Source organism: Mustela erminea, chromosome 7 (genome assembly GCF_009829155.1).
Source record: "Mustela erminea isolate mMusErm1 chromosome 7, mMusErm1.Pri, whole genome shotgun sequence".
Classification (NCBI taxonomy): domain Eukaryota; kingdom Metazoa; phylum Chordata; class Mammalia; order Carnivora; family Mustelidae; genus Mustela; species Mustela erminea.
In genome coordinates, this window is record NC_045620.1 from 133,557,658 (window position 1) to 133,575,431 (window position 17,774).

General features: G+C 52.1%; 1 protein-coding gene across 1 annotated transcript in view; it reads right to left on the minus strand.

Annotated features, from left to right (window-relative positions):
• GREB1 (growth regulating estrogen receptor binding 1) overlaps positions 1–17,774 on the minus strand; it is a 133,431-nt gene that overhangs the window by 61,656 nt on the left and 54,001 nt on the right. The window contains 3 exon segments of the mRNA XM_032353287.1: positions 2,883–3,059; positions 5,305–5,424; positions 9,990–10,170. Of these exon segments, the coding sequence (XP_032209178.1) occupies positions 2,883–3,059; positions 5,305–5,424; positions 9,990–10,170 (478 nt within the window).

Genomic DNA, 17,774 nt, shown 5'->3' on the forward strand with positions numbered 1-17,774 from the left:
AAATAATCGGGTAGGGACAGAGGAAGAGTTAGGAGTGAAATGCAACGGACCGTGTCTTAGTAACTGCTGCAGACACAAGACAGATACATAACACTATCACAGGCTTCCCCCTACTTCCACAGTTTGAAAATGTCTTCCTGGGGCACCTGGGTGGCTCTGTGGGTTAAGCATCCAACTCTTGGTTCCAGCTCAGGTCATGCCCTCAGGGTTATGGAAGCCCTGTGTCAGGCTCCCTGCTCAGCCTGGAGTCTGTTTGTCCCTCTCTCTCTGCTCCTACCTGCTCTCCTCTCTCTCTCCCTTAAATAAATAAAATCTTTGGGGGGGCGGGGAGTGACTTCTGGGGCACCAGAGCCTTTCCCAGGCAGGGCCCAAGCAGCTCCCACTCCCAGTCTCCCCCCTGTCCCTCCAGCACACCATCTTCCTCCTTGCACGTGGCCCCCCTCCTGCCCGAGAGCACCCCATCTTCTGGAATATGAGACTAGGGCCGGAGCACCCGGATTCAAATTCAAGACCTGCCACTTACTAGCTGGGTGACCCTGAGCAAGTCACCTAACCTCTCTGTGCCTTCGTTCCTTCATATATAAGCGCCAGGTGATAACATACCCACCTCACAGGCTTATCCCATCCCTCCGAGCAGTTTCGGGCGCAGGGTCAGGGCTCCGTCACGGGGCTGCTCTGAGTGCTTTGCTGCTGTCGCTGTTCTCCAGCTGACAAAACGCAGCTGGTTTTTCAGGGCCCAGCTCAAAACCACACCCTCAGGGACCCCCCGCCCATCACCGGGGCTCAGTGCGCCCTTCCGCAGCTCCCCCATACAGCGTGCTGCACAGAGATGTAGTAAAAGATTGATATCTGCAGCTCTCTGAGCTGAGTCCCTGCTTGCCTGAGTTTTCGCCCCAAGAGGCAAGCTCCCAGGGAAGGACCCGTGAATTTGACTTTGGGGCCCCGGCACTGAACTCAAAGTCCACATCCCATCCGGGTACACATTCCATAAATGCTTAATGCTCTGCCTGCTGAATGAACACAGGACTCAATTACACCTAAGGGGGAAAAATGAACGTCGTAGCCCCATGTTCTCTTTTACCTGAGCTGTCAGCCCATTTCGCTGAATTATCGTCAACACCTGGAAACACGCACCGATTTTTTCATCTTCTCAGACAAAATCCCTTGGTTGATTCAAAGTTGCTAAAACAAGATTCCCTTCATTATAAACTGGGGGGTGGGGGGGTTATAAATTAGGAGTTAAAGCCATTGCTTCCCCCAAGATCCTGCAGAGCTTCCATTTTATAGATCACTAAAAAGCACGGAGCCCGGGCCGCCGGAGGGCTGGGGGGCCCCCTCGTCCTGCGCAACCATAGGGGTAATTGCAGGAAACCCAAACAGTGTTAAGTGTGCAAGCTGAGAGCATAAAGTTATTTTAAAAGAAGAAAGCATCAGTTATTACCAACCGCCCCTCGTTACCGACCTCCGATGGCTTTTTGGCGAGCAGTTAACAAAGACCCCACTTCCTCTGCCCTCGCCACCTGAGGAGCTGGAGCTGTCGGGGGAGGGGGCGCTGGTGGTGAATGCACTGAGAGATTCCTGTCTCCACCTTTCAAGACCCAGAACCTCCTTGATTTACTGCCCTCGTCATTCCTTTACAGTCACAACGTGGGGGAATTCAGCCGCAGCCCCGGCCACCACCGGATCGAACGGGGACCAAGTCACCAGCGCCGTCCTACGTCCTATGTCCGGAGTGATCTCGAGGAGCACGCTAAATCTGAGACGGAAGGACTCCATGAGCTCCTTGGGAATTTTCCAGGATTGTTCTTGTCTTCACGAGCTCGGTACGATAAGCCCACGCGGGCCTGAGCCGCTCTCTCCCTGGTCACCGTCCCAGAGCTGCCCCTGCAGCGTCACCTGCCTTGCTTCCCAGCATTAACCCCCGGCCCTGTCTCCTCGAGGCAGGAACCATGTCTTTGTTTTCTGCGGCTCCATCCTGCCCCCCTGGTCTCTCCTCCCCTCGGGCCCTTCCCTTGGTGTCTCAGACATAAAACGTGCTATAAATACCCACGCACAAGCACGGACCTACTCAGCTTCAGGGGCGGGGTCAAGCAGGAAACGTACACGTTCTACAGAGAAAACGGCTTCTGGGGCTATGTCTGGCCCCCATCATTAAAGCCCTTCTGCCTGTCTGCTCCTCCTCCTGAGGAGACACCAGGCCCGGCGAAGGGGCCAGATTGCCGAACGGCCAAGAGCACGTGTGGGAATCACTCCGCACTTGATGGACAAGGTACGAATGTTCTGCAAGCAGGAACACACATTCGGCCCCGTTCTCCCTCTGCCTCTTGTCTGATGGCTCCGGAAACCGTCTCGGACAGGTCTCTACCCTACTCTTTATATTGTTTTTAAGATTGACTTATTTGACACAGAGTGAGAGAGAGCAGAGAGGCAGGGAGAGTAGAAGAGGGAGAAGCAGACTCCCTGAGCCCCACGCGGGACTCGATCCCGGGACCCTGAGATCATGACCTGAGCCGAAGGCAGTCGCTCAACCAGCTGAGCCCCTCAGGTGCCCCTTTATCCTATTCTTGACACGGGAAGGCACTTAGAAAAGGTCTGATGAACATACATCTAAAAAAGTTCATTCTCAAGGTCAGGTTCTCTATAGGAAGTTCATCACATTTAAAAATAAATCTCATTTTAAAAAATTAAAAATAAGTAAACAAATAAGTAAATCTCATTAACCTTCCAGTTCCACACGGGAAGAGCCTACTGAAAAGCAGAAAGGGTCCCACAGGGCCTGCTGAAGAAGAGGCCCCCACAGGAGGCCCACACCCCCACCCCCGACCAAAGGCCTCCCGTGTCCCCACCCCCACAGGCAGGTGGAACCACAGAAAAGGACTTACCAAGAAGAGCGTTGTGTCCGTTATCATCAGGCAAGAACCTTTTGTCAACGGCACACACCAGGAGATGGTCCGGCAGGCTGGGGGACTTGGCCCCCACGAGGAGAAAGCCTGCGGGGACGTCGATGGGCTCACTGGAAAGGGAGACGAGACGCAGGTCCTTCCCCGCCTGGCAGAACCCTAGAAGGAATGGACAGGACTCACATGCGCGCCAAGGGGCTTCCCCAGAACCAGGCTCCCCATGGGCCAAGGGAGGACGTTCCAGGTCTTGTCAGGAGCAAACCTCACCTCTGCATGTGGCTGACTTTAATATTACTTCCAAGAGATAAAATTAGAACCACAGTTACTCGGGACACCTGACGCATGTTAATTCCTTTGAAGACGCGGTGTCCCCGTCATTCACGTACAAATGAAACTCAGCAGGAAAAACGGTGGACGAGCAAGGGTCAACTAAAATGTACACATGATGAATCCCCAAGAAATTGTGAGTAATGTGGTATTTCCCACACCCTGCACTTTTCACGTGTATGAGAAACAGGGAAATGTCACAACGAGGGAGCCAGAGCCGCCTGGTGCTGGCTGACCCTGGGGAGGGGACCGGGACACAAGGCGAGTGATCGTCAGCAAGCCTGGCACTCTAGACCCTTTTGAACATTTTGTATTTAGAGCTTTTAAATGTATTTCCCATTTGAAAAATAAGTGCCCTAAAATGTCTAGAAATAAAAGGGGAGAAACAGCTGAGATTTATTTGGATGGGCCCATCTCCTGCGTCTGCTCCATCCTTAGCTACCAACTGAAACAATGAGAGTTAATGGGATCCTGATGGTCCCAAGGCTTTCCTGCCAGACTCTACAACGCGAACAGAGCCCTCCGGCGCGCACCTGCTTCACAGGTGCTGGGTCTACAGCACGTGGGTCCAGAGTCTCCCATATGCCCCCGGGGAGGGTCATGAAGGGGCCCTGGGCCGGGGGTTGGCAGGCATGGAGACAGTGCTCACTGTGTGCCAGGCACTGGACCAGGAACAGCTCTGCAAAGCTCTCATGGGGAAGCGATTCTGCCCCCAGTTTGCAGAGATGGAAATCAAGGCTCAGAGAGGTTCCGGGATGTGCTCAGAGCTGCTGAGAGCTGGGCCAGGTGGGGGGAGGTTCCCCTTCAGCATCCTGAGCAAGTTCAGCGAAGTCCCCGAGGCTGAGGTGAAGCACCCCGCAGGCCTTCTCCCTACATGGCCTGGGCCCATCCTTCTGAAGAGCTGGAGGAAAAGAGGCGAAGGACAATCCGTGGTTTCCACGTTGGCTTGGAAATTCTTTGAAAATCTCTGTAATGACCACTGCAGAGTTCACGGTTTCCTTCTTTAACTAGGTGACCTTTTAACATCTGGACACTGGAAGTCCTACGTCCTGAAGAGCCACGGCGCTGGTTTCTCTCTCCCTAGAAGAGCAGCCTCCATGAGAGCTGTCTCTCCTGCCACCATCCTGTGCAAGGCCAAGTCCAGGCCCACACACATGGCACCTGGGACCTCCACGCCCCGTGTGACCTCAGCACTACGCCCTGCCCGGCCAGACCTCAGACTCCTACCTACACACACCGCCAGCAGCTCCCCAGAGGGGCTATACTCTCCCCCTTCTGAGCCTTTGCACATGCTGTTCCTCTGTCTGAAACAGTTTCCCCCAAACTTCTCACAGACTCCTGCTAATCCTCCAAAACCCAGATGATGGGCCACCTCCTCCAGGAAGCCTTCCCTAAACTCTCTGCCTGTGGGAGGAACGTTTCCTGAGCTCCCAGGCACCCGTGCTTGCCCACCCCGCCCTGTCAGCATTTTCCACCTCGTGTGCAAAGTGTCTGCTTGCCTCCATAGCTCCATGAAGCTGGGAGCTCCTGTACCTGTTATCTCCGTATTTCCAGAGTGGGGAGGGCCCAGTCAGGAGTGGACTAACTAGTGACACCCCTCGACTGGCGTGGTGACCGGCAGATGAACGCACAGCACTCCGAGAGGCTGTCCCGCTAGTGAGTGGCAGAGCCCCAAGTTTCTCTGAGGGTAGAGCGCAAGCTCTTATCACCAGACCAGGGAGCCCCCGCCCCCGGCATTCCTGTGCCTCGGTTCCTCCTCGGACTGATTCTACATGGCTCCTGAGAGAACACACGTCTCCCTTCCTCAATGTTAAAGCAGGATCGCGGAGGAAGATTATTCTCACAATCTCACTGTGATTATTCTCACAGGCAGACCCGAACTGGGAAAATATCCGAGTTTCCAAACAACCACTGAACGGACGGATCCAAATCCACTCGTAAACTCGAGCTGTCCACAGAGTGCCAAGGGGCAGTGAGCCGACAGCCCCCCGGGGGCGGGAGAGGGATGTAGCCAGGGACCAGGGGCACAGGGGACCCGGGGCGCACAGCCGCAGACTCTGCCAGCTGCCAGCCTCACCATCCATGGTACAGCAGCCTTCGGGCGGAGGGTGCATCTGGTAGGGATTTGGGGGACAGGTGGGCTCCAGCCCCCCTTCTCCCTCTTCTTCCTCGTCCTCATTGTCCACTTGGCTACCACCTGCAAGTGGCAAAGGGGAGGCAGGACACAGTCAGAGGCAAGGGGTCAGCAAGTCTCAGCCATTTAATAATTAACCAGTCCCTACAGGCCTGCTGGGAGCCGGGCATCACCCCCCACCCCCTTACCCCCCCCCCCCCCCCCCGGCCCGGCTCTGCTCCGAGGGGAAAGCTGAGGTTACAGGACTTTCCCAAGGTCACAGACTCGGGCTCCCAGCCTGGCCTCGTGACTTCAAATTCAGGTTCATGTCTCTTTCCATTCGGCAGAGCTGCACGCGTCTGCTCACGCACCAGGGTTCCACACACACATAACTTTGAGAATCCCTCCAGAATCCTTCTGGGGGAGGCATCGTGTGAGCGGTCTCTCTCCGGCATGCAAACTGTCCGTGTTCGTTTAGCCCCAGGGGAGGAATGGACGCATAGGGAGGACCAGAAATACAAACACACCCAAGTCTGGCACAGACACACAAAGCACCATTCCAGAACTCGGCCAGGCGGGTTATGACTTGGGGAAACTTTTTTTTTTAAGTGCCGTCGCATATTGGCAAACACGGAACTGGCCGGAAGAGCCAGGGATTGGTCTTGAAGTTCCCCCGCTCCCTGCTCATGAGCTCTGTCGCGGTGGTGAAACAGCTTCTGGTCATTCCCCGCAGCCTCTCGGCTCACAGAGAATGGGGCCCCTGCCCTCATGCACCTCTGTGACCCCAGAGGCAGTGCCCAGGACACGCACGCCCAGCTGATGGGGGCACAGCCCCTCAAGCCCCATTTGCCCAGCACTGCTCAAGAAGGGGGTTCAGCTGAATGAATTTCCCAGGCTACGGAAGTACCGTCCTAACTCCTTTTAACAGACATTTTTGGTCAAAAACCTCTCTCAGCTTGTCCGGGTTTAACTGTCATTTAATAACTAGCATGCAAACTTCTTCGTGGAATAGAGTCACTACGAGCATCCTGGGAGGGGCTGGGCTGGGAGACCGTTTTTCTTCTGTTTTGTTTCTCTGCCTCCAGTTTTAGCGCTCTTTCTGTGTTCCCGTTTCTCCTGCCTCCTCTTCTCGGCTCTGCCCCTCCGTCTATCCAGTGGGTTCGGTGGTTCTAGGCGAGTGATGAAATCATGTGCAGGGGAAAGAGAAGGGCTGGGAATCAGGGAACTCTCAATTCTCGAGCCTGCCGCTGCCTGTGTGGCCAGGAGAAAGTTACTTAACCTCTCTGTGCATCAGAACCTGCATCTTTGAAATGAGGTGGTTATACAGGGCCTCTGAGCTGCTCCCGTCGGCCATCAGCGTCACACAGCATCTTCCTGATGTGATTTAATTACTACGGTGGCCGCCACTTTAAAGGTGCCCGTGGGACAAGAGGCAGAAGAAACTGAACATCTGAAGCCAACTCAGGCCCGTGACCTTGGGTAGGTCAGAGCAGGAAGTGAAAAATCCCTGGTGTCCCCGTCTTTCTGAGCCTGGAGAACACGGAGGTGGCAGGAAGACCATAAAAAGATTACCCAGGAAGCACACGCAGGGGGTGGGGATAGCTCCGAGCCTCCCTCAGATGCCTCCTTCCTGCCATTAAATGCAGGCCCGGTGGGCCATTAGCCTAAGGGGTGGAGTCCCGCCCAGACCCCAGGCGCCAGCAATGCTGCACAGGTCCCCATGGGGGCTGGGACTGTCCTGCCCCCACCTGCAGAGTGGGCGGCACAGATCTGTTTGTGTTCTGTGCGACCGGCCACTCTCCTCTCCCAGCCAGGACTCCAGAGGCCCCGAGGGCAGGGCAGAGACCCCAAAAATCTGCAAGAGAAGGCTGGAGAACTCAGAGCCCCGCAGGAGGGCCTGTCTGCATGTTACTCTGCTAAAGCCCAAGGAAAGAACCCAGACTCCCCAAAAGAATGAAAAATGAGGGCCTTCAGCCTCAGAAAGTCAAGGAAAGAGCTCAGAATCCGGTGGATGAGAAAGCAGCCCTCAAAGGTCAAAGGTCCACCCCAGACTTCCCAGCGCCAGTGATGGGATCAGTCAGGCAGCGAGAGAGGCGACTTATCACAGCCGGGAGCGGAGCCCACCGGCCTGCTGGCCAAGGTCTCCGGTGCGAGGAGGGCATTATCACCGCGTCACACCAGACCAGGTAGATCGGGAGTTGAGGACCTTAACACGAGAACACACAGGTGCCCACAGATGCAGCCGCACTTCCCTCTGCCGAGCTGGATTTTTCTTTCTTTCCACGAGAAGAAACCATATGACATTTTGAGGGGCTGGGGTTACAAGAAGTAACTGCATCTCGTTTAATTAACTAATACTTATCTTAAAACACTGGGGTGGTATTTGTTTTGTTTGGTCTTTCTCAAAAAAAAAAAAAAAAAGTAAATCGCACATAAAAGCCTTTTCCCCTGGGAGGAGCTGTGGTAAATCCTCTAATCTCTAACCCGGAGAACAAAGCCCCGAGGCCCCAGCTGAAAGGCACTCAGGAGCACAGAAGATGTCACAGACCCCGGGTGTTTAGGATGCTGGCACCCTGGCCATAAACACCGCCTCTCATGTGATTGAGGAAGGACAACAGAAAGAGACCCTGGCTGGCAGACAGACAGACAAAACAAAGTGTGGCCAGGACAAGCCGTCCGCACCAAGTTTTATGACAGAGAATCCAGGGGCAGAGGTGTGCGTTCTGTTCATGGTGTCATCCAGCCAACTGAGAAAGAGAGACTCCCCCGTCCCACCAGACCCCTTCTTTGTCTCTCCTGCACCTTGGGAGGATTTCTCTGTTTGCAGAAGAACAGGAAAAGCTGGAGGTTCCGCTCTCGTTTTCGTATAGGGTGGGGAGTGTGGGGATGCTGCACCGACAGCAGGCAGGGCGCCTACAGCACTCAACACGGGAGGCAGGAGAAGGGACGCCTCCAGCTGTCCCCGGAAAGTGCCAGCTGCCCAATGCCCTATCGGCAGGGGAGGGCATCCTAAGAAGTCAGTGTTCGAGACGCAGCCTCCCAGGGAGTCTGCAGAGAACTTAGGCGGAGGAAAAGTTGGGGGGGAACCTTCCAGGGCTTGCTCCTCTCTCCCACCCCCGAGGTGAGCAACCGCCCCCGTCCCCTGCCGACTTAACCACCGGTCTGCCCCCTTTCCATCCCAGAGCCACCAAAGCTAAGAGTACAAGTCCCTGACTCGGGCACTCCTTCGACACTGCAGCCTGCCAGCAAAGCCCTCTCCCAGGGTCCCAAATCGTGGGATTTAATCATCTTAGCAGGGGGAGGTGGAAAGCACTTTGTAGACTTCAAGATGCCATTCACGTGGACTAAGTCATCATGGTCACCGTCAGTAATTCATGATTAGCAACAAAGACTTTCAGTACCGAAAGTAGCTACGGATGACTGTTTAATGCATACGTTCTACAAACGTCTGTCGGCTAGCCAGAAGCACAGCCCGTATCCTCCACTCATTCGTCATCTCCCCCAGTGCTGCACTGATGCTTCCCCTGCTGGAAAACGTGCCTGCTTTCGATACCAGAGAATTCTTGGTGTTCCTAATCCGTGCTTTGGGGCACAGCCCAGTTTCTCCCAGACCCTCCTCTAGCTCTTTTAGGTCCTTACTGTGGCTGTTTGCAAAATTAACGTAAGGACTTTTCAAAGACGGACACAAGGAACGCCTTCCTGCGAGAATAATGCGAGAATAAGGAACTATCAGGTCCCACACAAGCAACTCTGTGCCTCATTTTCTCTTACGTGCGACCCTCCCAGCCAGCCAGCCCCACACCCTGCCAACACACACACACACACACACACACACACACAGACTGACCCATACACATGGCAAACCCCCAGTATAGGACCAGGCATACTGCACGCCTTCTTAATTGATTAATTTTTCTTTTCAACAATGGTCCTTTTTCGCCTTCAATATCTACGTGAAGTCTGCAGGGGACTTCTAGCGGAAGGCATACACTGCCCAAAAGAACTTAGGTAACGGTCACCGTCTCATCCCGTGGACTGCTGTGGGTTACTTCTGGCATAAAAAACACGTGGTTATGAAAGAGACACACTAAAGACTGAAAACAACCATTTTATCCTCTGGATAATTAAGCAAATCCTAAAGTTGTCCCCACGCCTGAATATAACTGATTCATTTATTCCTGGCACACACTCAATTCATAAGTGTTTAGTCTTGGTGTTTCAAAGTTTCTAGAGGGCTCTCGTATCTGCAATCACAAGGAGAAACTACCTAGAGACTATTTTGCAAAGATAGGACCATGAATTCCTGGACAGAGACGGAAAAAAATCACCAAGGGCCAAAGGGTGTTAAAATTTCTGACTTATCCAGGGAGAACATCAAACCTTCTATCAAAAGCATCAGAAGCAACCCAGGCACGACAGTCCCAACACAGCCCTCTTCCTTCCCCGTGAGCCAATGAATAACCACATTCCTTGCATCCTTTTGGCTGAAACTCGGTCTTAGCCCAGGAAAAATGTAAGTGCATCTTTCCTCTTCTAATAATTCTTTTCTGCTAGACCCAATGTTTTCCACACAGAGGGGAGAAGGAATTTCCAGTTCTGTTCTAACAGGCGCTGCACGGACGCAGGACCCACCCCGGCGCATCTCCTACCTTCCAGGGCAGAGAGCTGCTGCTCGGCTTCCAGATAGAGCTGGGAGAAGACGGGCCGGGGCACCAGGCTGCTGGACCGCAGGGACGCCTCGATGGAGTTGTGTAAGACCTCTTCGAACCGCGTCGTCTTCAGCTGTCCGGCGTAAGAGTTTCCCATCTTCAGAAAGGGCGGCAGAGGCTGCTGTTTAAAATGACATTTCAGCGTCAGTTGGAAAGGCTGACCCTGCGCCCGGAGCCCAAAGGCAGAAGTGAGCCGGTCGCCAGGAGGGAAGGGCTCTGGATCCAAGGAGAGGGCGGCTGTCAGCGACAGCCCCTGCCCGGCAATTACAGGAAGTTATATAAGTAACAGCTATCTCTAATTTAGCACTCCGATAGCAGAGTCTGACACCTCTTCGCATTTTTCCCTAGAAACCGGTCATCCCTGGTTTCACAGACCACTCCCCCCGCCGCCCTCCCCCCGCCCCGTCCTCCCCTCCACCCACCCCGTTTTTTCCTGAGATGGGATCCTGCCCTCAAGAGAGCTCAGATGATGGTTTATTTTCCGTGACTCACAGAAGAACAGCCCCGTGCCACTTGACGCGTGCGACAGCGGCCGGCAATGCCACGATCCACCCGTGACAGCTAGGCTACAGACTGCAGGCTGACCAGACCCCCCACGCCTTCTCAGAAGGTGGGCTCACAGATTTCCCATCCCTGCCTTTTCTGCTAAAAGACCAATTGTTAACATTCTTCCCCTAAAGTGTTTTTGTAGGTTATTACCATTTCCATTGTCCAAGTAATGCGGAGTTACATCTGGAAAATGTGGAAATCTAGAAATTACAGAAGACGGTGGACAAACAAAAGGAAAAAGCACTGATATGCCCAACCCCCAAGATAACCACTGAGATGTTTTTGGTAGCAGTTTAAGATACCCTTCACATCCCATACCATTTAGCCAGGTAAAGTACACAACTCAGTGGGTTTTAGTGTACTCAATGTCGTGCAACCCTCACACAATCAATTCTAGAACATCTCCATCACCCCAGAAAGAAACCTCGTATCCTTACGCTGTCACTGCATCTCCCAACCCACCCCAGCCACTGGCAACCGCTAATTTACTTTCTGCCTTTGTAGATTTGCGTCCTCTGGAAAGTTCCTATTAATGGAGTCCTATGGTCTATGGTCTTTTGGTGACTGGCTTCTTCCAGATAAGCACAACGTTTTCCAGGTCCTTCTGTGTCCTCGAGCACCAGCACCTCATCCCCACTGGGCTAGGATGATGCATTCTTTCCAGACATAATTTTCTTCACAACTTGGGGATAGGAGAGAAATGATCGTAACACAGTTACGATCATTCTGTAAATGAAATTTTTGATTCTGCACTTTGCACTGCACACGAACATTTCACCCAGTCCTCTTACAAACGCTTTCACAATGACGGTCACGGCCGCATCATAGTCCGCTGAGCGAAAGGTACGACACCGGCTCAGATACGTCCCTCGGATCGTCCGTGGTGAACCTCCCTGCTTAGCGCTCCCCAAGCAGCAGCACAGAAATTTATATTCCTTCCTACTGTTTTCTGTTTATTTTCTATTTCCTTAAAGTTAGCTTTGTGTTTCTGTCTCATACTGGCTTAATCTATCGTCCTTTTTCCAAACTTCTTAAAATGATTCCTTCCTTGTCGTTCTTATTTCCCACCTCCTTTAATAATAAAGCTATTTCAGGCTATTTATTTTCCTCTGGATGCCTCTTCCGCCGGGGCACACCGGCTTGGAATAAAGTGCTCTCCTTGCCATTTCTTTTGAGATGGAAATCCTCCTTTTTGATTCTCTCCTTAATTGGCTAATTATTCAGGAATGGATTTTTAATTTCTAAATAGTCAAGATTGAGGGACAGGAGATCAGCCTTCCTTTTTTTTTTTTTTTTTAAGTATGCTCCACACCCAGCGTGGACCCCAAAGTGGGGCTCGAACTCACGACCCTGAGATCAAGATCTGAGCTGAGATCGAGGGTGAGACACTTAACCGACGGAGCCCGTCCAGATGCCCCAGTCTTACTTATTTCTAATTCTTATTGGGTTATAATCATGACTGTGGCCTTTAGAAACTCGACTTTTAAAATGTTATAGGTTTCTTTTTGACAGATACCAGATGGATTTTCACAAGTCGCCTACCGATGTTAAGAAAAGAGACATATCAACTCTCTTCTAGGGAGGAAAGGCAAAAGAGCCCTCTATATTCTGATGTATTTCTCAACTCATCTACCACTGTTGACAGCCAAAGTAGCATCTGATGCAAAGAATTCCCGCAGACGCCAGCGCCAGCGTGACCACAGGCAGCAGTAGCTCCCGCTTCCTTGCGGCGATCACGCGGTCACAGTGGCCATGAGCCCAGCATCACAAGCCAGCCGCCTCCTCACACGGCGCTCTGACTTCAGACTCGGGGAGCAAAGGCTCCCTTGCCTGGGTGGCAGAGCCATTTCAAGACGGGGCTGCTGGTGCCTTGAGGGAGCTCTGGTTTCCCTCCGGAACATAAAATGGGCAGAGTAGTCACGTTGTTTTTCTGCCTCTATTGTCAGGAAGGTCCAGCCTTTCCTCTTCCAACTACAAGTAAATGAGAACCATTACACACTTCCTGCTTGTAGCAATAATCCCTGGCCGTGGGGCTCCTCGGCCAGCCCCTGCTTCCAGCCTGGGGAAATGAGCCTCCGGAATTAGCCTGACACAGAGAAGGTGCTGGAGAAAGAGGTCAGCTGCCGGGAGCCCCCAAACAACCCAGGTCAGAAGAGCCCCTAGGGTCCTCGTGTCTGCCTTTTTCCTTGATCTGACACAAGAAAGCCTTGACCCCTTGATGCACAAATGAGGGGTCACTGGCCACATCTGGGGATGCTTGCGTTACTCTCGGTTCAGAGTGGTCTGTTTAAAGTTGCCACAAGTTAGTAACAGCACAAATGTCTGTTTCTGTCCATCTCTGTCTGAAGAGCTTAGGGCCCACAGAAAGGAGCTTGAGGTCCACCCCGTTTTACATGATGTCGCTACAGAATCATGCTCGACAACTGAGAGAAAATGACCGAGGCATCCGTAGCCTACCTTCCCAAGGTCCGGTTCCGCTCCCCTGACGGCTGACGGGCACCCTGAGCCCAGAGGGCTCCACCAGTTAGAGCAGACGGTGCCTAAGGCGGACGGAGCAGTAAGAGGAAGAAAGAACTCGAACGTTCATCGTCCGGCTACTGCGCGCCAGGCTGTGCGCGGGCTCCCCTGCCCGCCACGTTCGGGGGTCACGTGAGCGCTATTGTGAAGGCCGTTCTGAAGATGACACATTCAAGTCTCGGAGAGGATAAGTAACCTGAAGAAACTCTTGTTCACAGAAAAGAAAGAGAAGGTGGGGGGTGGGGAGGGGAGAAGGGTCAGGGCAGGAAAGAGGGAACCGGGGGAGGGAGAGGAGAAACACTAAAGGATCCAAGACACAGAAGAGTCTGCACACTCAAAGGACGGAAAATGGCACAACCCGAAGCAAACATCGAGGCTTTAATATCTATAAGCAAATGCAGAGAAAAGCTGCCCCACGCCCTACTCAATGATGCCTCGGAAATCCTAACAAGGAAACACGGAGCTCTGGCCACAGGCAGAACCACCTGCCAGGGGAGAGGCTGGGCGAGGGGAGGGCAGCGCTGGGGCTTGGGTGCCTGAGAATCCCGCCCTCGCCCCAGTCAGATGGGGAACAGGAGAGCCTCGCTCAGGGCCCAACCTGGAGGCTTCAGTGTCCTCCCTGAGGCCTCGTGGAAGGAAGGCAACTCCTGGGAAGGCCCAAGGCTGCTGTCCCCCGCTGCCCGGCTCGGTCTGTGCCCTCCATGCTAGGTCCCTGCTAGCCTCCCGCTACAGCTATTCAGGCCCACGAGCTGCGGGAGTTTCCTCCACACCCTGACGCAGTATCCCGCACAGCCTGCCTTCCAAGGCTGGGCCGCTGCCCCTCATGCCGGCGCCCCACGCTCTTCAACCCCAGAACCTGAACCGCAACCCTCCCACGAGAGCCTGGCTGCGGGAGAAAGAGCCTGTGTGACCCTGAGCCAAGTGTCTGACTCACTGGGCCTCCGTGTTTTCATCCGTCAAACGGGCACTCCTGCAGGGCGGACTGGTCACGATGGGGAGTAAAAGCGGCAGAGTTTGAGGAAAGAGCCCAGCATAGCACCCGGCGGTCAGGGCACGTACATCATTTATTTCTGGCCAAGTCTGAATATTCACCTGAGAAGAATTTCAGATCATAAAGGATAAGTGACACAAAGTGCTCCAATGTAGGGGCGCTGGGGGAACCAGGGAGAACCTGGGTCAAGGCGCAGGAACTCAAAGTGGGCCAGAAAGGAAGAGACGGGTATTTGGGAAAGATTTTGGAAGAACGTTTTTAAGAAAGGGATGGGAAGAGTACAAAGGAATGAGAGCTCATGAGGACAGACAGACAGACATGCCCTAGAAAAAGGAGAAGATTGTCTTTGGCGGTAGTAAGTGGCTTATAGGTTGGCCTTGTGCTAGAGTAAAATCACAACTGAGGGTGAAAATCAGACACTGTTTGAGTAGGTAACAGCCCCGGAAGCTTCGCAGCGAGGGGTTCCAGGGATAAAGGCGGTGTTCTGGGCAGGTCAGGCAGACAGAGGGGTTTGGGATCAAAACTGAGGGCCCAGCGGAAGCAGTTTCAATGGGACCTCTGTATATCTGAGTGCCTTTAAGATGGAAGCACAAGGGTCCCTGGGTGGCTCAGTTGTTAAGCGGCTGCTTCAGCTCGTCATGATCCCAGGGTCCTGGGATCGAGCCCCACATTGGGTTCCTTGCTCAGTGGGGAGCCTGCTTCTCTCTCTGAGTCTGCCTGCCACTCTGCCTGCTTGTACACTCTCTCCCTCTCTCTCTCTCTCACTCTGACAAATAAATAAATAAAATCTTAAAATTAAAAGAAAACTCTGTACCTAGGAATGCCCCAGGAGGGCTGGGCAGCCCCACAGGAGATCATCAGATAGGGGCCTACTTCACCAGATCAACCTCAAATATAGCTCTAGGTCAGTACCACCCCTCCGCTGGCTCATCTGGCCCCAGAAGCACATGCGAACTTGACCAGACAAAGCAGACTGATCCCAGGTGAGTATGGAGTCACCCAGGCCGGCGATCTCAGTCGGCTCTCGACGGCTGGGACATCCAGCCCGAGCCATTCTCCTCCTGCAGCACGTGTGGGTCAAGCTGTGTCCTTCAGAGCATTCCCTTAGGGCAGCAGGCTCTCGGCTGGGTGAAGTTCGGTAAGTGTGGGGCAGGCGCTTCCAGGAGGGTCAAGGATGGTCACAAGCAGAGACAAAGGAGAGAGAGGAGGCTCCGGGGAGAGGGGACAGATGGAACACATGCATTAGCTCTATTCCCTCCCAAAGGGCCCTAGGAGGACACGGAGGACTACGTCAGCACACACACACACACACACACACACACACACACGAGCGAGGAGACAAAATAACAGGAGACACAATGTGCCCACAATCTGGAAGATGCAATGCAGGAGAAGAGGTGACAGATTTTGAAAGAGTAGGAACTAAGGCATCGTCTAGGAAGCAAACTAACTCAAACCACAGCTGAAGCCAGAAAAGGCTGGAGAATTAGACAACGTGGTGAAAAGTGGGGTTGAAGATAAAGACACAAAGGAGAAGAAAGGTAAGAAAATTAGAGCGATCCATGTTCCAATCACAGTTCCAGGAAAAGAGAACAAGGAAAAAGGAGGGAATTATATTCCCAAAGAAAAAACCCAAAAAAATTTCCAGGACCAAAGGACTTAAGTTTCTGAACTTAAAAAAACCCAAGGGCCCAGCATAATAAATAAGAACACCAAGGATCAAGAGAGAATCCCAAAGAAAGACCCAGAAAGGAAAAAAAAAAAAAAAAAGGCACATTCTCAAGTTGAAAATAATCAGAAGGACTTTGGATTTCTCAACAGTGATTCCAGGAAACAATGAAATGATGCTCTCGGAAATTCTGAGGGAAAGTGATGTGCTACCTAGAATTCTATACCCAACTAAAATAATAATCCCAAGTATATAGAATAAAACCATTATCAGAAATTTAAGATCTAAAAACAAAACAAAATCAAAACTGTCTCCCAACTCTTCTTTCTGCAGAAGCTCCTGGAGAACAGAAAATATTGACAAATCTGAAAACACGAGACGCAGGACAGGGGATCCAGCACAAGGAGAGAAAGGGGTTCTAAACAAGATAAGGACAACAGCTCAGAAAAGGATGTCTCCAAGAAGACAACGTAACAGATCGTATCATCTGATGTGTTGAACTATGCTGAAAGGAGTTTTATTATCAATTCTATCAGAATATCGGGATGAATTATTGGTATGTCCCTAAAAATTCAAGTAAACAAAAAATAGAGACAATTAGTAGCTGCAGAAAAATAAGATGTAAGGAACTAGAAATTAAAGTTAATTATAGTTAATTTGTGCTAGAACTACCTCGGAAGGATGGGGAAATGGAGTGGAGTGTGCACGTGTATGTCTGGGTGTGTGCGCGCAAGCGCGTGTTTTGGGGACCAGGGAAGGAGACGGGAGAAAGCTAAATTCTCCTATGCCACAGTACAAGTGAAAAGATGATCTAGAAATTAACAATGCAGCATAGGTTATTTGTATATTAAGTGGCAAATTCCAGGAAAGAATTAAAAAACTAAAAAGTTAAAAGTTGCCTTCTGGGTAGCTGGACTGGCAGTAGAAATAGGTATTTTTCATTTGAAAGCTTCTAATTATGACTATTTTAGACTGTGTTCATCATTACGCTTATTAAAAACTGAAGGTTATGTTTAAAAAATAAATAAAATGCAGGCATAAAAATGAAAGACAGACATGCAGAAGCACAGCAGAACGGCCCCTACGGCAGACCGAGATTTAATCCCAGCAATGATCCGATGTGGCCATTATTGCCTTCCTTTCTGTATCGCTATTTTACAGACGACAAAACTGAAGCTCAGAAAGGTTGGGAGTCGTGTCTAACGACACACAGCAGCTGCCCGCTCTGGAACAGAAAGGCCACCTGCAAAGAGCGACTTCCGTGCAAGGCCACAGGGAGCAGTTTCACCACCTGAGACGCCCCGCTTAAGGGTTCCAAACCTGGATTACTGTTCTCTTCCCGCGCCTTTTCCAGTAGTGACAAGACATTGCCCAATTTCACCGAAAGCTAAGGCATTCCTCTAAACTTCTCAAGGACAAAGCCAGGAAGTCGGCCTCCGGGGGACAAAGCGTGCACACCCATCGGCATCTCTGGGAGCCCATCACCCCCCGCCCTTACTCACAGAAGGTTCCACCTAGACTCACAGAACCACGTGACCGAGCTTGGTAGGTCGCTGTTATAGTTCCTACAGATCTCGGCATCAGACCCACAAGGAGCCCAGGAAAAGAAAACATCAACACTTCTGTTCACAGCTATTTCATCGAATAACTCCCATTAGCTTTGGGCATCTGTTTTAGAACGTAAATAATATATACGATATACGGCGGTCCACGTGCACAATTTGTAAACCAACCAACAAACGCATACATGGAGAGAGACCCCAGTCTGAGCGGAAGAGAGAGAAAACCAGTACATGTCTCGTCGCCACCCCGCAGGGAGCACCCTCTGGGACAAAAGGACTGTCCTCATTTTGCCGAGGACCACACAGACCCTGGGATTTAAAGCATGTGCTGTCTTCACATCTTTATTATTTCCTCTAGCAAGGCGAGCCCCAAGAACACATTAAAATCCAAATGCAGAGATCCGTGTCACCACTCTGGGCTGTCCCTTTCCTCCCAT